We start from the raw sequence: 24,216 nt of genomic DNA, 5'->3' as shown, positions 1-24,216 counted from the left end.
AAATGCAACGATGCAACGATTACAAACCTTGTATGAAAACAGAAATTGAATTCACAAAACGCACACAGTTCACTGTTCACTAATCTTCACGAAAACTCAACATTCATTAGGACGCAGTTAATATCGTTAACAAGAGTTGACCGATTAATTGGACAAATACGTTCCCAAGGTATTTATAGCTGATAGATTTACCTTGAACCGCTGTTTACAAGATACTGCAACATTAATCAGTCTACTGCTCAACTATCATAGTTATCTTATTGTTCAAAAACATCTGGTCCCTTAGACTCATCGTTACAAAATGTTTTGATTTACGAATGTACCAAAGAAATGCGTCAAAGCTGTGATGCAACTGCAGATAACAGAGTACGAAGTGTACGAACACTTTCCATTTGTTGATTTTAATTTTTTTATTTTAATATTTTACACGCCTAGTTGATTAGTTACGTCAATACGCGTCCGAATAACATATCTTCATTCGAAGCTTCTATTCTTTATTTTACTTTTAAAGTCTCGTCATTTTACAACTAACTATTTACAAAAACATTTACTATCGCTTCTTTGCTGACAAGAAATGTAAGACGCCTCGTCAAATATTAAACTTTATGTTGTAAAATATAACTTCTAATATTTTCATTGCATTTGGCGTTTATAGATTACATACTTTTTAATCTTATAATTATCTTGTTATACCGCGTTCGTGGTAATTTTATTCAAATGTGAGGACGCCTGCACTTGGCGCCAAAATTTGAAAACGTTTAAGTATTGAAAATTCTGGTATTTAGAACTCTAGACTAATTACAAACCAGTGTATCATGAAAGCTTGCATAATCAAATTACAAAAGCCATTGATTACATAAAGTGTGTAGTCAGAGTATTAACACAGTTTTTACACGCACAATTCACACAGATGAGTACTTTACGTATCTTCTCATCTCTACAAGAATACATGACGATTATGATCAATCGCCTAATCGGTTGTTTATAATTAATTCTGCCGTTCCATTGATCGTTAATTTGTTGACAAGAATATCCAAATGCAGCATTCTACTTAACATACGTAATCAACTACTGTTATTTCAAAAACGATATTCAAGTACGTTTTAAAACCTGTTGTCGATATTGCGACGTAGTTGAAAACGTTTCTTTTCATATGTACACCATAATTCTTCGACTTGAAATCACCAGCTACATGCCAGTATTTCTCAACAGAAATTCTCGGTAGAAATTAAACTTTGCATGTTCTTTTCGAATGCTAAGGAATTTCCAGCCATCGAGGAAATGTAATTGTTAATGCGTGTGTGCGTACTTGATGATTTGAATTAAAATTAAGTGCTGTATCATGCAAAATTCATGCAGTTGATCATTTTCGTGATGTTCAGATAATTTTCGTGACATTCAGATAAATATTAGACTTGAAAACTATAAATAATAAATAGGACTGTAAATGCTGATATTGTTACACATTAAGTTTGGAACCATATTAACTATCTTTTTAATCGGTAGTTTTAAATTTCTTATATTTCTGTCATAACTTCAAGACACATTTTTGTAGTTATGTCCAAATTTTAGCTTTGTTGAAAGGAAGTGTCTGTATTTTTTGTAAGCGTTTATGTCTATATTTAGCAATTTAAATATATATTCTGCAACCATATATAAATAACAATGTGTGCTATTTAAAAATATCTTGAGTTGTTTGTGACATCTTGCAGCATATCGATGACTGACTACATTTTTATTTTTGAGATAGGTTTAAAAATGTAATAAACTATTATTAATAATAGTTTAATGTGTCAACTAAATATTATATGGTCCATTAAACTCAGGTGCAGATTAAGATTCTTTTTTTCATCAAAAGATAATTGAGAAGACTGTAATAAAATCTTGTAATAAAACTGACAATAAAAGACTTTCAATAAATTTACATTTATTCTAAATAAAATGAAAATCATTTAATAGCATTAAAAAGAAGATTCACAAGGAAGTAATATTAGCAAACAAATTTTTACTTCTATGCACCGGTAGACATTATCGTAGTTTCTTTAGCGGGCACGCTATCAGTAATTTCCATTTTATCAAAAGTTCGTTATATTTTAATAACTGTAATTTAATTGATTTCCGTATCTGATATGGCTTGAAAGGAGTTCAAAAAGAAAGAAACAAATAAAATTTCTCTTTCGTGACGATGTAGATAAACAAGATGGCCGCGGAGAAACGAATGCGATCACCTTACAAAATATAACCTTCAAAGTGTTAAATAACTAAATTGTGATTAACATCTATTAAATAGTGATTAAAACCTCAGAAACAGTAAACTCAACAAAATTTTCCATCAAACTTCGTTAAATTAACGCCCTCATAAAATGAAAAATACAAACCATAAAACCAAAACAGTTTCGTAAAAAATAAACAGCTTGAACGCTAAACTGAAATTGATTAGTATTGATTTATGAGGCTTTAACAAGTACGTTAAAAACACGTTTCTGAATCGGTTACGAAACGGAAGTTACTTCAACGGACTATGCTTCAGATAAGAAGCGATGTCATTAGTGCACTAGAAATGATAACCAAAATTGTTTATCGCGTTTCGTTTGTTACAGTTCCCATCACTACGATGAACGCCATGAATATGGTGTGACTTGCATGCACCGGATGTGACTCGTGTCTGTACACGCGTGAATATTTATACAGGAACAGGAAACAGTTGTTTCAAAATTCTTAACCTCATGTTTACCTGTTTTTCGTTCATTGCCTCTTCCATGATTTTTATGCATTATTCACATCGATTATTAAGGATATTTTTTTATTTCTTTATTCCTTAAAGATATTTGTTATTAAGATAAGAATCTTATCTTATAAAGAAATACCTTGTTTCTTAGTAGGAAAAAATATATACGATTACTGATCAAGATAACTTTGACAATAAGGTTTCTTCCGAGGTTTAAAAAATGAATAGGAATTTATCGGAATTTCATTTAAAATTATTATTCATCGAAAACTTCATTACTGTCGAATAATTAACTGCATCAGTATCATATTAGAAGAGAAGCTACCAGAGCATCCCCTCATTATATTGCCATATTTTCTCAAAGTAAGATGTCTAAAATTTCTTTTATTCTCTGTGTGACCGCCATTGCAATTTGCTCGACGTAACAATAAAGTCCATCGAAAAATCACTCGCACGTAACCTGAGAATGAATGTAACGAAAATCGAGGGCAATCATTCTCGTTTTACTCGAGAAAGTCCACACGGCATTGAACTTCGTCCACTGTTGCATTTGGCTGCAGTCGCTGTGATCGAATCAACTGCGCATATTTGTTGGCCCGTTGTTATGTTAAGGCACCAGAATGTCTGTGCTAAAAAAGAATTATTTAACCCGTTCATTCTCGGAGGTCGAGATTACATTATCTCCAAAACACGTTCTATCGTAAACCAGCATCTAAATAGTTCAGATCTTGTCAGAATTCTTATTGTAACAAGTACTATAAGTTTGTTGTTAACATATACAGCTTTAGTATACACCTGAAATAATATATTTTGTACAACTATGATTGTTTAATACTTATACACATATACTATATGACAATTCATTTTATACCATACTATAAATAAAATATAAATATGACGGAAATATAGTATCGAATGAAAACAATATGGCTCCTACTATGAAAATGGAGGATCAATTTTGAGGCAGTAAAATATACCCACTTATTTTTGCTAATAAAATGACACAATTTTTAGAGTTTTTGTAATGGACTATTTCTTAGATCTTATACAATATAGAAAAATTTCATTTGTAAAAAAGTTAGGTTAGGTTTCTATTTCTTAAGACCATTATAATTATGTCTCTCTATACGTTCTCCATTATAATAAACAAATTTAAAAGTTACAAAATTTGTGTTTCGATATTAACCCGGAAATAAATAATAAAATTAATATAATCTTGTTATTCCTTGGACCCGTTCCATTTGTAACTGCAACGAGAAGTTTTCAGTGATCGTTTAATATGACGCCGTAGTACATTCGTAACGCCTCTTCATAAAATCCAAAATCGCCGGGAAACTGTTGCATGAATCACTCTACACACGTGTTCGTTTAAAAAGCATTTCGGCACCCACGTATACTCACACACGTTCTTGATTCTATAAGAGTAACCTTGATTTTCATGCACGATACACGAAAATGACATTCTGCCAGTTTTCTGTGTGACACAACAGAAACAGTATACAATTCATTTCTGTCGCAAAAGTTGAAATTATGGTACTTCCGATTTTTCCTTTGGGATAATTTATAGTGTCTATTATTAACAATGTAGGTCTTTCACTGAAATCGCAGTAGACAGTTTTTCTTTTGTTTGTAAAAATATATTTTGAACTATTCGTCGTTATTTATGGTGTAAATGTTAGTAAATTTTTAGAAACTTTGTCGTTCTAAGTTATCAACATTTCAAATATATTGCAGTACCATTGCTGATATAGTAAAAACGATAACAGATGGAAAAATCAGGGATTACATAATCGCACCATAAAACAGGATTTTTCGAAACAATATCATCGAAGAAACTATAATCTCCTCTAATACTCGTTAAGATTAATTTTTTTTTAATTTCCGTTACCCACGATAGTGTTTCGTGATAAGTCGACATCGGGATTAAATTAGGATCTAATTATCTCGGTTTATTGCATCAGGGTATTACTTGCGGCTATTCACAAGCTTCACAGCTTTTCAAGTCCTCAGTTTTCAGATAAAGCGAACAAAGATATCTCACATGCTGCTGATGTGAAATTTTTACACTTTTCAACTTTTTCATTTCTAAATTTTTACATTTTTAAAATTCTACATTTAGAAATTTTTTAATTTCTAAATTTTTACATTTTTAAAATTCCACATTTAGAAATTTTTTAGTTTCTAAATTTTTAAGTACTCGAAACTTCTTAATTTTGAAACTCGTGAATTCCCCAATTTTGCAATACTACAATTCCCGATATTTGCAATCATGAAGAAAGTCCCGATACTGTGATAATTTTTGAATATCACGACCAATAACAAAACCCCCTTTTCGTATATCGCCATATTTCTACAGAAGCCTATCACGCTCGATAAGTAGAATGAAAGATAAGGTAATCTGTACAGCGATTAACACTTTAACCTAAAATTGTACTTTAAAAGAACAGATATATGTAGAAAGTTGTTACTTCGTACCAAAGAAACGAAAGCTGTAAAAACGAAGAATTAAGACGAACTTTTAGTTATCTCTAATTAAAACATATATCACGAGAAGATGAAAAATGAATTACTGTAAAACTTGACATAATGAACGAAATCGTCATTCATCATTAGATCAACGCGTAATAATCTCAGTACAAAAGTATAAAATCCTCAACAAATATAAAAAACCATATCATACTCTAATTTCCACTGTTTTTATCCGAATTGTAAAGAATTAGAGAATTGTAAAAATTAGAGAATGAAAATCACTACAATTTAATTTATTATTCTTTCAAGTTAATAAGTTCATTGTTACTTTATTGTTTATTGTCCCAACACGTTTATTGTCTTTTAATGAATCATCTAAACTTTTGTCGGTACAGAAGGTTCTTCCAACAGGGTGCTCATTCAATCTCGACCTTGCATTAAGCTCGGATTCATCTTAATTTGTAGATTATATAATTCCATAGATAATACCAGTAAGACACAAATAGATTTTGATAGGGAAATGAGAACATGAATTCGGATTAACAAGTGCATCGAAGGAAATCATCGTTTATCAAAGCATATTTTTAGAGGCAACATCTGCGAATGACTCAAATCTAATACTAATATTTGCTGCATTAACATAACGGGATAAATTTTAACTTTTTATGAATCAGTCAGGTTCTGTATATTTACAACGCACGAAATGCCGGAAAAATTTTGTTAACAGGTGCTCACTGAGTTTCGGATATAAGTGCAAACTTGTTGTAATAATTATTTAGTAAACAATATTACTAAAATATTTTTGGACCTCACAGATTTACGATTTTTTCGATTCTAGATTGCTTATGTAAATTACTTGCATTATTTACTAATTGTAATTCATACAAATTTTACATTAATATTAGTTAATATTAATTCGTGAGCAATGAGGTAAGTCATTAAACTTCAACAATTTTTAAAATTATTTTAGTATTTATTATATACTTTTTTTAATATGTGTCTTTGTACATAAACTACAATTATTTAGCAGTTTATAAATTACATGTATTATTAAATAATAATCGTTCAAACAAATTTAACTCAGCTGGTTAAAAAAATGGTGTCCATCAGTTTACTTTTTCTTGTTAACACCCAACTTTTTATAATCTAACAAATAAAACTTACCACCCCTCTTTTAAGTATCCCACATTCTTATCTCCATGGAATCTTATAGATACCAATTTTCGTATCACTTTACAACGACCATCAAAATTACGAGTTAACATGATCTCGAAAATACAGCTAAACGTGATGTGGCACGTGTGAAACGTGACGAGGTTAATTGAGAGATACAAAGTAAATTACTGCATCTCCGCTATCTTTTTAATTCGAGTGATTGATCCCAGCAACACGAGCAATAAATAATCGCTAAGCTATTTAATCTTCATGTCCGATAGCTTCTACCCCTTCTGTCTGACCTTTTTTGTTCGATGTTTTTTCAAGTGATACGTGAACTTAACTATTTAACAATTGAATAGTCATTTTGCAACCATAATAATATATGCAAAATATATACATTTTTCCACTTGTAACTTATATTTTTTTATTTATAAATTTGTAATTATATTTTTGTATTTGTTTATTTGTGTTTATATTTTGTATTTATTTATTTGTAGTTATATTTTTGTATTTGTTTATTTGTGTTTATATTTTGTATTTATTTATTCGTACTTATATTTTTGTATTCATAATTTTGTACTTGTATTTCTTTATTTATAAATTTGTAGTTATATTTTTGTATTTGTTTATTTGTATTTATATTTTGTATTTATTTATTTGTACTTATATTTTTGTATTCATAATTTTGTACTTGTATTTTTGTATTCATAATTTTGTACTTGTATTTTTTTATTTATAAATTTGTAGTTATATTTTTGTATTTGTTTATTTGTATTTATATTTTGTATTTATTTATTTGTACTTATATTTTTGTATTTATAATTTTGTACTTATATTTTTGTACTTATATTTTGTATTTATAATTTTGTACTTGTAATTTGTATTTATATTTTATATTTACATTTTTGTTCTTACATTTTGTATTTATTTATTTGTACATATCCATATACAATATTTACGTTTGAAACAATATAACATTTATACCCAAAACTTTTTAAATTTTCAAAAATATTTAATCTTCAGCGTCAAACTTTTCGACCATCACATAAAAATTACTCGAATAAAATTGACCCAAACCTTCCAAGACTTAAAGACACAATTCAAGATGCACTTAAACTATTCGAGTTATCTCTTATCAAAAATATTCAAATGTACCCGTACACCCACTACACACTTTGACAGCCGTTGATTTTATTTACAAAATAAAAACACGCGCAGCGATAACCGAACTGCAACATTATCGCTGTATCCGATTCTGAACGTTGTAACATCATCATAAATCACTATCGATGAAAAACGAAGAGACAAACAAATAATTTCATCATCGGTTACATACCTTTCCTGTATCGCAACGAACAGATGTTTCTGGAGATTCGATTCCTCTCCTTTCCCGTCAAATGTAATGCATCGACGCTTTTGTTTCAAAACGCTTCAACACAGCGATCAACTGTTCTCGAAACTCAAATACCGCGCTTTCCCGCCAATTTCAAACTATTTTAAAACGGGGAACAAACCTTTCATTCAACAATTACCACCGTGTTTAGAAGATCGTGCGATTGAATGGTTTTTAAAAAAGTTTAAAGGAAAAGAGAGGAGTGGACTGATGGATTATGCGATCGGATTATTTGAAATTTCAGTGCAGTGTCACTACGTCGACCATGCGTCGTGCACGAGCTGCGACGATCAACTGAAACACGAGGGAAGCGTTTACTCGCGCGTGTTGTTCGTGCGAAACTGACTCGATCACTCGCGCGACTCCGCTTTGGGACTCAACAGCTGCGCAAGTTACACGCTAGCGTTCGTCTCGTACTCCAATAATACAAGGGACAACAGGTGACAATGGTCATCTCGGTCTTTCAGATTCTTACGCGGTTTTTTCTTCTGACGAAACTAGATAATATGCGTTGTGATGGGCAATTACGATCGCGAGAACACGCTCGACGGACCGTGGGAACTGGAGTGCACTCGCGGGCATTCATCAGCAAATTTCTTATTTCTATGCCTAGCGGTTTTCTAGGTTTGCAGATTTCTAAAATGTCGGGTTATGAATCCTGAGTTTTAACGTTATTTTAATTTTGTAACTTAAGTTATTTAGTTATTTAATTAGTGAATCACTGAATTGACAGATTATGTTATCGATCTTGGCTATCAATTTACTAATAAGAAATTTTCTAAATTCTTAATCGCTGCATTATTAGATTTCTAAATTTTTTATTTCCAAAATTTCTAAACTTTCAAATTAAATCTGCAACCCTCCAGATTTCTAAATTTCCAAGTTGCCAAATTTCTAAATTGTCAAATAGCCAAATTATCACATTTCTAAATTGCCAAATTACCAAACAGCCAGTTTATCACGTTTCAAAATTTCCAAATTATTAAACTTCTAAATCGGCAAATAGCAAGATTACCATACAGCTAGTTTATCAAATTTATAAACTTCTAAATTGCCAAATTACCACCCTCAAATTAATCAAATTTGCATTAAACAAAATTCTTGAATTATTTTACAAATGAACTCTTAATAGTTCATTTCTCAGTACGTAGTAGCTATAGCACAACATGGATCCCCAACGAATTTTAATTAAAAAACATCATACTAAATAATAATAACTAAATAATACATAAAAAAGACATCTAGTACCTCATAAAGGCACCTCTACGAATCTTAAGGGGGCAATACCTTTAGACCGATGAAAATAAGCTGATTTTTGTGAATTTTTTTGTATAGGATATCTTTGTTTCGCGTTTTTGAAATTTCAGGTATAATTTATTACAACTATTGCCTATTACACAATATTTTTTGTTTTTAAATACATTTCAAAATGGCGGAATTATAACAATCCTTTCTGGAAGTGTTTGGGCGCGTCTCGTGAATCGATGTGGGTTCTATCTTTAGATATATTGTTCTGAATCAAATTTGCAGACAATGTTTCGAAAACTAACATTCACAGTTAGTAGATGAACCTCAGAAATGTGCAAAATTAATGAAATGGCGCGCTTTTAAAGAAAATCTTTAAATTTTACTAAAAATTTTTGCAATATTTTGCAATAAAAAAGGACTTTAATGTTCAATTTATTTCATAAATTTAGGTTCATATGTTGGATACCATTGTCATGGATATGTGCAAAAATTTGAGCGCGATTGATAAACTAGTTTTTGAGTTATCAGCCACACCAATTGTAAAAATGTAGTTTTGAGAAATCGCGTTTCAAGTTTCAGTCTTGCGCACTGAACGCGTGAATGCCTGCGGCGCTAATCGGCCATAACTTCAAAAGGGCTTCGTATTTCGCTTTAAAATTTTGAGACTATATTTTTAAGATGTTGCACTAACATTTTATGGAAAAAAAAATTTCGACTCTTCATCGAATTAGCATCTAATTTAACTAATTCAATCAGCTTATTACACTCGGTACTTCACTACCATAATGCCCCCGCGCAATAACAATGTATTATAAGTATCTACATAAAATTACACGTGTGCCATTACACGTCATGCTAATACTTCAAATATTAGCGTTCAGTACGTTTATTTTGAACGTAAACATCATTGCGATGCAGATGTGCCTTTATTAACCTCGATTAAGCTGACATTTCTGAAACCACGTGTACACATATGTACATGTAATCGCATACGAAACGAGTATCACAACTCGCCGTATATAATATAACATACCATAGAGTGTATATTAATTTGATCGTATGCATTGCTATGCATACGCCTTGATTACGGCAAGTTTGTTGACGATGAATCGTTAATGGAAAAACAAGTCGATTAGGGATTCCATTGTACTCTATACATGGAATGATAGGCGTAACCGATAACGAAATAAATTCTAGAATTAACGGCGATGCGTTCGAGAGTTCTAGTACCTTCCACTCCCCTAAGCGCATTGATTGAGAATGCATACTGGTGCATCGTGCGTAATGAGCTTTGGCTACTTTGTTATATTACTGGTAATTGTATGGAAATCTATATGCATAAGGGTATATTATAATGGTATACAGTTTATAGCAGAGTAAGAGTATAGTAAGTCATACTTATAGTAAGTATAATAGTATAGTATGACTTCTTATATGTTGAAATAGTGCAGTGCGTGTCTTAATACATTTTGTAATAGCATAACATGTAATTATATTAATATATGGGTATTAAGGTGATGCTTAAGATTTAACATTTGAAATATTGTTTGCAACTTTAACATTGTGAGCCATATTTTATTGCCAAATTTTATTATATTTTGTAAATTTGGGAATTTTGGGGAAATGGGAGTTGGAGGGTTCAGGTACTTGAGAGTTTGGGAATTTGGGAATTTAGGAATTTTGGGAATTTTAGGAATTTTGTGAATTTTGGGTATTTTGTGAATTTTTGGTATTTTGGGAATTTTGGGAATTTTAGGAATTTTGTGAATTTTGGGTATTTTGGGAATTTTGGGAATTTTGGGAATTTTGGGAATTTTGGGAATTTTGGGAATTTTGGGAATTTAGGAATTTTGAGAATTTTGGAAATTTGGAAATTTTGGGAATTTTGGGAATTTTGGAAATTTGGGAATTCGAGAGTTTAAGAATTTGGAACTTTGAGAATTGGAAACTTTGAGAATTTGGAACTTTGGAAATTTGGAACTCTGAGAATTTAGAACTTTGAGAATTTGGAACTTTGAGAATTTGGAACTTTGAGAATTTGGAACTTTGAAAATTTGGAACTTTGAGAATTTGAAACTTTAAGAATTTGGAACTTTGAGAATTTGGAACTCTGAGAATTTGGAACTTTGAAAATTTGGAACTTTGAGAATTTGAAACTTTAAGAATTTGGAACTTTGCGAATGTGAAACTTTGAGGATTTGGAATTCTGCGAATTTGGAACTTTGCGAATTTGGAATTTTGAAAATTTGGAACTTTGAAAATTTGGAACTTTGAGATTTTGGAACTTTGCGAATTCGGAACTTTGAGAAATTGGAACTTTGAGAAATTGGAACTTTGAGAATTTGGAACTTTGAGAATTTGGAACTTTGAGAATTTGGAACTCTGAGAATTTGGAACTTTGAGAATTTGGAGCTTTGAGAATTTGAAGCTTTGAGAATTTGGAACTTTGCAAATTTGGAACTTTGAGAATTTGGAACTTTGGGAATTTGGAACTTTGAGAATTCCAAAATTTGAGAATTTGGAACTTTGCGAATGTGAAACTTTGAGAATTTGGAGCTTTGAGAATTTGAAGCTTTGAGAATTTGGAACTTTGGGAATTTGGAACTTTGAGAATTCCAAAATTTGAGAATTTGAAACTTTACGAATGTGAAACTTTGAGAAATTGAAACTTTGAGAATTTGAAGCTTTGAGAATTCAGAACTTTGCGAATTTGAAACTTTGAGAATTTGGAAATTTGAAAATTTAAGAATTTGAAAATTCTCATGTAATTAAAAAATTTAAAACTTATCTCATCCGTCCGAATCCTACACAAGCTAATGACCACGCATAACAATCGTCGACTCATTTGCAAGTTTTATTAGTATCAACACGAAATATTGATTGAGAGAACATAGACATTTTGCTATCGAAACGGTTATCTGTTCAAATTGACCTTTAGTGAGGAAGGTTTGAGATCGCTTAAATAGTCTTGTTGAGCCAATTTGCGCGTAAGAAGCATCTCGAAACGCGAAGATTAAAGGAACCATGAAGAAAGAAATTATAAAGATATTATGACTCATTTTAGAACTCACAAAAAGAATAGAATGCCGGAAACGAGTTTAAATGGTTTAATTTCTATGACGGCTGTGTCAAAAACGGGTCACGTGACGCATGCAGAACAAAATGAATTCTTCATTGTTTTTGCAAATATTAATCTATCCAACAATAATAAACATATTATTGCTTTTAAAATAACATTTCATTCATACATTACTTCTCAAATTAATCTTAACTCGAAATGATAACGAAAGATCAGCAGTATCTGATTTGAACAAAAATAAATGAGTCTTTAATGAAACGAATGATTCATTATACAAATATTTGCATAAATTCTTCTTTGATAAGAAACTAAACGAGTAATATTAATCCACATGTTTACCGCCGTTTAAAAATTTGAACATCATTGTGATTCCAGAAGACAAAATGTCTGCCTCGCTTGAAACGATAAACCGAAGAATAAAAATCCACGTTCAGTTATCTATAGAAAATTACCTACAAATTTTGACATAATCATTTTACAGTTAACTATATTCAAAGTAACAAATAATTTTTCATTATTATTATGTCGCTTTTTAAACTTTTCAAAAATATCAAAAACACTAGACATTACTTTTTTTAGGTTAGGGTATATAACAGGGAAAGTAATTAAACTTTTAAGGAAAGGAATAACGGACTGATTTAAGGTTATAGATAAGATAAAGTAAAATTTATATTTCCTTTTTATAGATTATTCTCAATAAATTTCGTGGTTATCTGTATACTGATACTTTATATCCAAGAATCTAAAAAAGTGGTGCGTTTTTAACCGACTTCGAAAAAGGAGGAGGTTACTCAATTCGATCAGTATATTTTTTTTTCAGATAACGAATAATCGAATAAATGAACAAATGTCCAAATATGTGAACCTATGCAGTAATTAATAGTAAAGTTTAATTGGTGGAATATAGCTTTGTTCACTATCAATTATCTTGAATAATTGAACTATCAATTCTTTGTTGAAACGTATAATTAATCCACAGAAATGAGGACTGATAAGAAGAACAAGAAAATATGAATCAAAAATGGAAGAAAATATTGGTATGACGTTAGCTAATAACCTTATCTAGCGAACAAGTTCATCATTCTACTGATATGTCGTATCAGTAAATTATTTCGAAATTGTTTTAAATAATTGTTGTTATACTTGTCATTTGTATATTGATTATAAAGAAAACTGATTTACTTTGCGACATGCAATATTTTTTAGTTACTTAATATTTGTTATCACTTATTTTAATGATGATGTTTATTTTGTTGTTCTATCTAGCTGTAATTAATTTGGATTCTGTTAATATTAATAGTGATTTTTAGGATTTGGAGATTGGGGAATTGGGAAATTTGGAAATTCGAGGATTGGAAGTTTGAGAATTTGGAAATTTGGAAATTGGGAAGTTTGGGAATTTGAAATTTTGAGATTTTGGAACTTTGAGAATTTGAAATTTTGAGAATTTGGAAGTTTGAGAAGTTGGAACTCTGAGAATTTGGAACTTTGAGAATTTGGAACTTTGAGAAGTTGGAACTTTGAGATTTTGGAACTCTGAGAATTTGGAACTTTGAGAATTTGGAACTTTGAGATTTTGGAACTTTGAGAAATTGGAACTTTGAGAATTTGGAACTTTGAGAATTTTGAGCTTTGAGAATTTGGAACTTTGAGAATTTGGAACTTTGAGAAATTGGAACTTTGAGAATTTGGAACTTTGAGAATTTGGAATTTTGAGAATTTGAAACTTTGAGAATTTGGAACTTTGAGAATTTGGAACTTTGAGAATTTGGAACTTTGAGAATTTGGAACTTTGAGAATTTGGAACTTTGAGAATTCGGAACTCTGAGAAATTGGAACTTTGAGAAATTGAAACTTTGAGAATTTGAAACTTTAAGAATTTGGAACTTTGAGAATTTGGAACTTTGAGAATTCCGAAATTTGAGAATTTGAAACTTTGCGAATGTGAAACTTTGAGAATTTGGAACTTTGCGAATGTGAAACTTTGAGAATTTGGAACTTTGAGAAATTGGAACTTTCAGAATTTAGAACTTTCAGAATTTAGAACTTTGAGATTTTGGAACTTTGAGAATTCCGAAATTTGAAAACTTGTAAATTTTCAATTTACAAATTTGGTACCGTAAAATTTAGAAATCTGAAAATTCGAGCAGTATAACATCTCAAACGTAGCAAGTATGCTACAAAATGTAAATTTGTGCAGGAAAATTCTTACCTTTCTGATAGATCGGTCTTTATTATGAAATGTAATATTAATACGTTCATCACATAGTCCCAAATCAAATGTGGTCACTAATAACCTAAGAAGGTGCATGTGACCTTAAACATTCAATTAAAAAAAAAAAATCTGAAAATTCGTAACTTCATAAATTTTACTTCCCCTCAAACTTTAAAATATATCAACGTTTAACAAACAACCCTCCATTGAAAAAATCTCGTCACTTGAAACCCCCGAAGAGAGCATACGCACCTTTCGCCGAGTTCGTTGACTCGAAAATGGACAAATTCATAAGAAAGTGAAGGTGTCCTATAGCAGGAAAGTTCACGTATCGAGAATGAAAGTACTGGGACGGGGATATAGGGCGCGGCTCTACTATTCCACTTTTACCGGCCTCAATTTCACTCACCTACATTTGGTGCCCACGACCGACTCTCAAGTTTCGTTTCGTTTTCACTTTCGCTGCTTGTGCCGTCATCCTGACCCGACCTAACCGAGATTTCTATTAACCTGGCACACCGACTAGATCTCTACCAGGAAACTGGAGTGTCCTAGGTCAGGATCACGTTCGCTTTCACTGTTCCTCCAGTTCCTTCTGGGTCGCTCTCCATACCTGTGACCGTATATCGTGCTCATACTTCCAAATACCTATGGATGACTGTCAGAAAAATATTTTCACCTGGAAAATAATTCATGAAATTAACAATTGTTACGATTGTATCATTTGGTATGTAATATTTGTTACGATTTGTGCTTCGTTTATCGCAGACAGTATTATGCTACCAAATTGCATTTGCTACGATTTATCTCTTTGTTTTTTTCTTTATTCTTCGTTTGATATTCATTTTTATTTCAATCATTTTTGATATTCTGTTTTACAATTTTATTCTACATCACACGTGTACTCGAATAAGTACAGTAGTTGCATTAGAAACATAACTTTAAAGATGGCGTCTGTCGGCCATGACCGAAACAATCCATTTACAAATTTATTAATATTATTACTGTAATATTACTACTCTAATATTCAAGAGGCGACACTAGACAAGGAAACCCACTTCCTAAAGAGAGACTGAGGACACAACCAATTTAAATGCCCAAATCAAAAGAATCGGGGGTGCGTATGTGCACAGCGTAGAAGTATGGCGGTCGAAAAAGAATAGTTTAAAGCTGCACATTCACCAGTAATTTATTTCTAATAAATATTTTGTCATATCTCTGTAACACATTCATCCGTAATTTCTTGTGATATATAGTTTTTCATTTTCTTAGAAGTTATTTGTAATAATCATTTCCGTAATACATATTCTTCAAATATATTTTGTAGAGTAATCATTTTGGTATATTCTTTTCTTTTTCAACTTTTCAACGTCGTAAAATTAATGCAAATACTTCAAAAGACGATATTAGTAATGCACAGAAAATTTATTACAAATATACTTGAAATTATTAGAGGTTGCCATGAAAGTAGATTTGCTCGATTTAAATTTACCGCCTGTTTATACAATTAATTTAAAGGGGCAGCGTTTTAAGAGATCAAAGGTGCCGACAGGTCGCCGCTGGTCAACTCTGTGGGGGTTATTATTCTACTCTTTTGAGGTTATATCTCTACTAATAATTTCCACTCTGTTTCACTATGTTTATGCATCACTCGAGCACTATAATAGAATTAGTTAAATAATGCTTATCTCAAATTATTGTATTAAATTGAATGGCGTCTGAGAGGCGTCCCTCGGAGGGTTAAAATTATTTTATAATGTAACACTGTTATTTACTGTCTTTATAATAATATCTAGCGAATTAATAGCGAGTATGTTTAAATTTTTTTAAAATTTCAGTATTAAGATCTCGAAGAATACTTGCGCTCTATCGATATACCGAACGCCTGCAACATTGCAACCTGCTGTGTATCGCAGCGATGTTATAGACACTGCGCTCCAAAGTTGTGCCTTGCACAAAATTGATCGCTTGTTGCAACTTGTATCCATGTCAATATTTATGTGCTTAATATATTAACAAACATTAAAAGAGGAAATTAACAATAAATTGTTTGGAATGTGTTGACTTCGGTATTTTCTGCAGACAGTTTACTCCATGCAAAAATTTTCCACATCGACGCATATAAAGTGTTGTGCATCTCGTGAATGCATAAATATTTGAAAGCCACATCTTGAAATATATAAATATTTGAATGAAAAGTCTGCAAGTACCAAAATATTTGAATTTTGCATCTTTTGTTCGCATGTAGGAATTCTTAGACATTGACTACTTATTATTAGGCATATATCAAATGTTCGAATTTTTTTGACTTTTCGATACTCAAACATTAAAATTTCAAAACTGGATATTCAAATGTATGAATACTTAAATACTCACCTATTCTTATCAAATCTTTTAGTGCTCAAATATTTGACTTATTCAAGCTATTCAACGTTCGAACGATTGAAATCCAATTTTATTCGAATAACACACTGGTGAAAGTACTGTGAACTGATGACATAACGAGACAAAAATAATTTGAAATTAACATTATATTAATCTTGGGTTATTCCAATTTTCACGCACAGATTTATCAATTAAAACTGTTCGCTACGTTCGTACGACTTAGCATACCTCGCCATATTAGGAAATACAGACGAGATAAAAATACTTGTTGGTAACAATAAATGACGATGAAGAAGAGATTCTGGGAATTTAGATAAAGTACGCGAAAGAGAAAACTATACGTTACAATATCGAATTATTTGAATGGCAAACACGACTTAATGACGAACAATATCGTGGCACTCATCATCAGATGTTGCAAACACATCTGCACCAGTCACATACCAAAACGTTCTAATTTAACTGTGCACGAATTCAGATGACTTATTTACGAAGGTATGACACGCGAAACAAGATGAATCATTGCAATAATATCATAAATTTTATCCGAAGACACGGCGGGGAACCTTTATCAGAAGGTAACTGTATAAAAGGATAAGAAAGAATTGAACCCACCAGTACATGTGACGACGCGCAATTGATAAACGCGTACTAGTGAACAAAGTTTTTACAATGAGAGGTAACTAACGAGTGAAATATATATGTAATAGATAAAAATACATTTGTTGTTTAATGGTAAAAGTACATTGTGTTTAATGGTAAAAATACATTGTGTTTAACGGTAAATCAAAGATGTGGGGCCTCAGCGCGTTAAATGCAGAGATGGCCACGTGTGATACACTCTTGAGCTTCCTTGGTGAAAATGGTGATACAAGACAGAAATACCACGTTATAATACTAAAAAATTACCACGTTATATTTTTGTATTCAACAAGAAATTTTAAATATTTATCAGAACGTAAACATCAACTAGAACCTTCTGTCTTGTCCTGCCATTTTCCTAAGGAAATCCTAACCTCAATTATTAAAATTACTATTGCTTTATTTTGCAGTTTGAAGTTTCTATTTAATATTTGACAGAAGTTATGTAATACTGATACTCTTCAGAACGTCTTCACATTTCTTTAATAGTCACATGTGACCCTCTATATTTAACGTGTTAATCTTCTCTGTACTGATCATATTTCACTTAAGATAAAAATGCTTAACTTCTATGTGAAATTGTACGAGCAATTCTAGAACATAAAAGATGACAGATCATCTCATTTGTACTATATTAATTCTTGTTAATTTTGTTAATAATGTATTCATATCGCAAGTGTTATAGTTCTTAAAATTGTACAAATGTTAATATTTTATTCTTGTTGATAGGTTTCGCTATTCTTTTGTTCGTCCTCTTGCTTGTCCACACGTACAATGCGAACTCTGATAAACGAGAATGGAAGAGTACTATGCAGGAGAGATTGCAAACCGGGAAGAAAGAAGCAGCCATTCAGAAACTCCGAGATTTATATGCATCGCGTGACGAAAATGACAGTGATGAAAGTGCGAATAGAGAACCACTGATTCCCCCACGTTCGCCACCGAAACGTAAGCAAGATTCCTCTGACAACGATTCGGATTCTTCCCGTACTAAGGATTCTTCTGAGTCATCAAAATCAACAGATGAAATCAGCTCTTCTAATTCACGTTCCCACAAAACGGATGGCAAACATCAAAAGCACCGAAAACATGACTCGAAAGAATCGAAAGAAAACGAAAGTTCATCAGAAAAGAAAACTCGCAAAAATCGTAAATTACAGAAAATGCAGGAAAACCTGGAAGAACAATACAAAAAGCACTTAATAAGTCTAATACCAAAAGTCAAAGAGAGAATGATAATCATAGAAATGCTCAAACACCACAAAGTTGACTTATGTCAACGCTTATCGCCATTGCAGATTTATTATAAGAAGCTGTATGAATTGAACAAAGCTAGGTATATGGCATGGAGGGAAAAGCTGATCATAAGAAACTATATATTAATTCACAAGAAAAATTTAACCATGGAAAAATTGTTGGAGATATGCAAAATCAAGAAAACTGTTCCTTATCCGTTCCAGATAACGCTAGCGAGAAGATGTTTGGAAATCCACTTGCATATTAGCGTACAGTTTGAGATTGTCACAAAATTACCACCGACGAGTATGAATACAGCTAATGAAATGAAGTGGAAGTGTGGTAAAACATCGGTGACAAGGACCATTCCAACACAACCAACTACAGACACTACGAGTGACTCCGCAATCTATGACCCTTGGTGGATATTAGCCCAAGATACAACTACAACCAGAAGGACTGTATCACCACCGGGGCCAACCGGAACAATCTCAGAATGGACAAACTCTGGAGAGTCAAGTACTTCGGGATTAACTAAGACAAGTGAGAGTACTGGTCGGAACACCGAAGAAATTACTCCAGGTTGTATCACGGAAGGAAGGACGACAAGCAGCAAAAGCACAAAATCAACCAGCCGTGGATGGACAGGTACACCTGGATCAACTAAGCCAACTCAAGGTTCTTCCACGACAGAAAAGACGACAAGCAGTGAAGGCACAAAATCAACCAGCCGTGGATGGACAGATACTCCTGGATCAACTAAGCCAACTCAAGGTTCTTCCACGACAGAAAAGACGACAAGCAGCGAAGGCACAAAATCAACCAGCCGTGGATGGACAGATACTCCTGGATCAACTAAGCCAACTCAAGGTTCTTCCACGACAGAAAAGACGACAAGCAGCGAAGGCACAAAATCAACCAGCCGTGGATGGACAGGTACTACTGGATCAACTAAGCCAACTCAAGGTTCTTCCACGACAGAAAAGACGACAAGCAGCGAAAGCACAAAATCAACCAGCCGTGGATGGACAGGTACTCCTGGATCAACTAAGCCAACTCAAGGTTCTTCCACGACAGAAAAGACGACAAGCAGCGAAGGCACAAAATCAACCAGCCGTGGATGGACAGGTACTACTGGATCAACTAAGCCAACTCAAGGTTCTTCCACGACAGAAAAGACGACAAGCAGCGAAGGCACAAAATCAACCAGCCGTGGATGGACAGGTACTACTGGATCAACTAAGCCAACTCAAGGTTCTTCCACGACAGAAAAGACGACAAGCAGCGAAAGCACAAAATCAACCAGCCGTGGATGGACAGATACTCCTGGATCAACTAAGCCAACTCAAGGTTCTTCCACGACAGAAAAGACGACAAGCAGCGAAGGCACAAAATCAACCAGCCGTGGATGGACAGGTACTACTGGATCAACTAAGCCAACTCAAGGTTCTTCCACGACAGAAAAGACGACAAGCAGCGAAGGCACAAAATCAACCAGTCGTGGATGGACAGATACTCCTGGATCAACTAAGCCAACTCAAGGTTCTTCCACGACAGAAAAGACGACAAGCAGCGAAGGCACAAAATCAACCAGCCGTGGATGGACAGGTACTACTGGATCAACTAAGCCAACTCAAGGTTCTTCCACGACAGAAAAGACGACAAGCAGCGAAGGCACAAAATCAACCAGCCGTGGGTGGACAGATACTCCTGGATCAACTAAGCCAACTCAAGGTTCTTCCACGACAGAAAAGACGACAAGCAGCGAAGGCACAAAATCAACCAGCGGTGGATGGACAGATACTCCTGGATCAACTAAGCCAACTCAAGGTTCTTCCACGACAGAAAAGACGACAAGCAGCGAAGGCACAAAATCAACCAGCCGTGGATGGACAGATACTCCTGGATCAACTAAGCCAACTGAAGGTTCTTCCACGACAGAAAAGACGACAAGCAGCGAAGGCACAAAATCAACCAGCCGTGGGTGGACAGATACTCCTGGATCAACTAAGCCAACTCAAAGCACTAGTTGGACCAACGGAGGGACTTCCACTCAAGGTCCTACCACGTCAGAATCGACGACAAGCAGTAAAAGCACAAAATCAACAACCATTATCATCGACTCTGATTGGATATTAGGTAAAGATACAACTACAGCCAGGTGGAGTAAACCATCGCCGGTGCCAACCGGTACAATCCCAGAATGGACAAACCCCGAGAAGTCAAGTACTTCTGGATCAACTAAGACAAGCCAGAGCACTGGCTGGGGCAACAAAGAAACTTCCTCTCAAAGTTCTTCCACAAGAGATAGCACCACAGAAGGAGGATCAATTACGCCAAAAAGTACTGCAACCGCGTCTGAAAAGTCCACCACAGGTCGACCAGTGACTGAAGGTAGTAAACCTACAACAGCTGGCCCGACTGTAAAATCCACACATGCTGCATGGTCAGCCACACAAACCTTGTCTGGATTTTCTGCTGACGGCATAAATAATGCGAATGGTAGTGGGAAAATCATTAGCTGGAATATTACTAAACCCACAACTGATTCAAAGAGTGACAGTGGATCGTCACTGGTAACTGATATTGGATGGGGCGTAGGTATTAAAGAACCTGCCGATGAACTAAAAAAAGAAGATTCAGCTGGTGGGGATTTAAAGAATAGTGCAGCCGCAACTGAAATTGCGATAAAAAATTGAGCAGATAGTGGTACAGAATCGTCGCCATCTACATAGAGAACAGGTACGGAAGAATCAATAAATAATACAGGGATAACTGTGTAAACTTCATCTAAGCCTACTGATAACGACGCAAATAGTACTAGCGGCTACGTTAGACGGAACTATAATGACGTAGGTCAATTGGTAGGTTTCTTTTCGGTGATGTCTGCAACCTTCGGAAATTAACTTGTCAAAAATTTGTTGGAATTTGAGGACTTTGAAATTTGGAAGTTTGAGAATGTGAAGATCTGGGAATATTGAGATATTAAGGTTAATATTTATTGATAACATTGAAGTATTTGTCTATTTGCAATAACTCATTGGTGAATTGATCGTAATCTATGTATATGTATCAATCAATTAAAATCTCCATCACACTTTTCTTTAATCAAGGGAAGCATTATACAAACGATCAGTTGTGCTAACAAAATATTCTTACCAATTTGTTTATTAACATTAAATATAGCCAATAGTTCTGTTTCTTTACACTAGAGAATTACCATTATTGTAGAAGTTAGAGCAATAAAATATGTCGCAAGGTACAAGGATTTTTATTGTAGTCTCCATGTTTTCAAACCTCCCAAATTTTCCAGAATTCCAAAGTTTACGAGTTATACGAACAGTTTTATATTATAATAACGTAAATATAGAAAGAGACAAGTCATATGACATTTCATTTTGAAGTTCTTAAAATTGCAGACATTCCCCAAGAGATTCAAACGCAAAAATCTAGCTATTCGTATTAATCGCGTTTATTTGAAACTTAGGCAGATGTGCCTTAATTAATCCCAATTAAGTTGACACTTCTAAAACTGCGTATATACGATGAACAATAAGACTCTGCGGCGTGTATAATAATTCACTCGAGTGCACTGTTACGCAAATTGCCTTGATTGTAACCAGTTTGTTGATAACGGAACGTTAATCAAAGAAACAAGTCGATTAGCAATTCCGTTGAAATCTATAAATGGAATAATAGCCAGGCCGATAATAACATAGTTGTAGAAACAATGACGACGCAGCAGCAAGTTTTAGTATCTTCTTTGCTTCTAGTACCATCTTATTTATCGCAAATATTGTTTCGTCGTGGGTGATGGATTTATAACACGGCGATCTGCTGAGTTACGAGATAATTCTATGAAAATTTCTGTATGCACGAACAATTTCCGTTTTTAAATTTATTGCATTTCTAATTGAAATTGGTGTTAGTACCTTTGAAAGTGTCAGGACGCTTGAAAATGTTCGGACTTCTATTTTTCAGAATTTCGGATTTTGAAGAAAACTTTCGACAATTTTTAAATTCTTTATGATTTGGGTTACAGTATTTTGCCTTCGAATGTATAGATCGTACTTGTGCATACAACTCAATATTTTTTAAAAATTCGACTCACACGTCCACCCCCTCACATATGCACGTGTGACATACATACACACATACAGATACTCAACATGTGCATAAGTAAAAATACAAACTTCAAGTAATGTATAAATTGTCAAGGCGTTTTGCACAATGCATAAGTTCTTCTATTACATTCACCCCCTTACATATGTGAATAACATCACACATACACACACACACATACATACTCAGCATATACATAAGTAAAAATATGAATTTCATGTGATGCATCCCTTGTTGAGACATTTTGCACAATGTATAAATTCTTATATGATTTTCACCCCCTCACATGTGTGAATAATAACACACATGCACACATGTACACATACTCAACATACACATAAGTAAAAATATAAATAATGTATACATTTTCGAGACGTTTTACATAAAGTCTAAATTCTTCTATGATTTTCATCCCCTCACATGTGTGAATAATAACACACATGCACGCATGTACACATACTCAACATACACATAAGTAAAAATATGAATTTCAAGTAATGCATCCCTTGTCGAAGCATTTTGCACAATGTATAAATTCTTCTATGATTTTCACCCCCTCACATGTGTGAATAATAACACACATGCACGCATGTACACATACTCAACATACACACAAGTAAAAATATAAATTTCCAGTATACATTGTCGACGCACAATGTATAAATTCTAACGATTTAAAGCTATTGCTTTACGCAAGCAGTGTATACATCGCTTAGGTAATGTATACATTATCTGAACTGCTTCAGGCAAAGTAATATTTTTGGCTCCTATTGAGAATGCTGGCACCACCTGTTATCTGGTATATTTAATGATTTACATCGGGTCGTGGGTATAATTTACTTTCGTTTGGTTCCGAATCAAGCTTCTCTGACGTATTATTTTGTAATTTTTCGTCATTTGATTCAATACTTTATCTGTAACGATAAGATAATTTTGCCTTTTCTTCGCGTATTTAAAATGAAACAGTTGAAATATTTGAAATGCCTAAAAGAGAAAACAAATCAGTAGTCGGAGAAATTATTCTTTCATCATAAAACATAAGACGGATCTACTAGTAATTTGATCAACGTAGGGGTCAAATTTTTAAGGGGTCGTTTTTATACGAAGTATGATACAAAACAAATTAATTCGGGTTAGGTTGATTATTCTCCCTACGTGTAACATCGTTTACTATTTTACAATAAATATTTACAATAGAAGAGAATATTTGAATGCTTTTAAACCAGTAAAAAACTTGTAAAAGCCACACAATTAATTAAAATAATAGCTAAATGATTGGCTAAGGTTGATAGCACGAACTTGCATTTTAAAAGCACCGTGGGAGTAAAATTTTCCACAAACTTTAACTTCACTGTTAATTTGTCTTTAAACAATGATATCTCGAGACTGCAGGGTACAATATAACCGCTAAATTCATTGTTTGTTCGGCGTAACTTCAGGTTTCAATTAACATTTACCAAATGTCAATTGAGATTAATCTCGAATTCATAAATCAGCATCAAAATTCAGGAACACTTAGGGAGATTAATTTAGTTTACAAA

At 33.1% G+C, this 24,216-nt stretch overlaps 2 protein-coding genes across 5 annotated transcripts in view; one reads left to right on the top strand and one right to left on the bottom strand.

Annotated features, from left to right (window-relative positions):
- Positions 1–8,095, bottom strand: part of LOC100878468 (organic cation transporter protein) — a 31,153-nt gene extending 23,058 nt beyond the window's left edge. Inside the window, exon 1 of one of the 2 annotated variants that reach the window (XM_012294083.2) lies at positions 7,692–8,095. The gene's annotated coding sequence lies outside the window, so the exon portion shown is untranslated. Of the gene's footprint in view, positions 1–27; positions 187–7,691 lie in introns of those variants that run through there. The other variant, XM_012294084.2, reaches the window with a different exon arrangement.
- Positions 1–24,216, top strand: part of LOC105663659 (uncharacterized) — a 48,740-nt gene that overhangs the window by 23,801 nt on the left and 723 nt on the right. The window contains exons 2-3 of one of the 3 annotated variants that reach the window (XM_076538477.1): positions 18,047–20,161; positions 20,258–21,295. In XM_076538477.1, the coding sequence (XP_076394592.1) occupies positions 18,047–20,161; positions 20,258–21,252 (3,110 nt within the window). In that variant the 3' untranslated portion in view covers positions 21,253–21,295. Of the gene's footprint in view, positions 1–17,202; positions 17,355–18,046; positions 21,296–24,216 lie in introns of those variants that run through there. The other 2 variants (XM_076538443.1, XM_076538408.1) reach the window with 2 other exon arrangements.

Source organism: Megachile rotundata, chromosome 1, assembly GCF_050947335.1.
Source record: "Megachile rotundata isolate GNS110a chromosome 1, iyMegRotu1, whole genome shotgun sequence".
NCBI classification, from domain to species: Eukaryota; Metazoa; Arthropoda; class Insecta; order Hymenoptera; family Megachilidae; genus Megachile; species Megachile rotundata.
The sequence above is the reverse complement of the archived record's forward strand: the minus strand, read 5'-3'. Positions and strand labels throughout refer to the sequence as shown.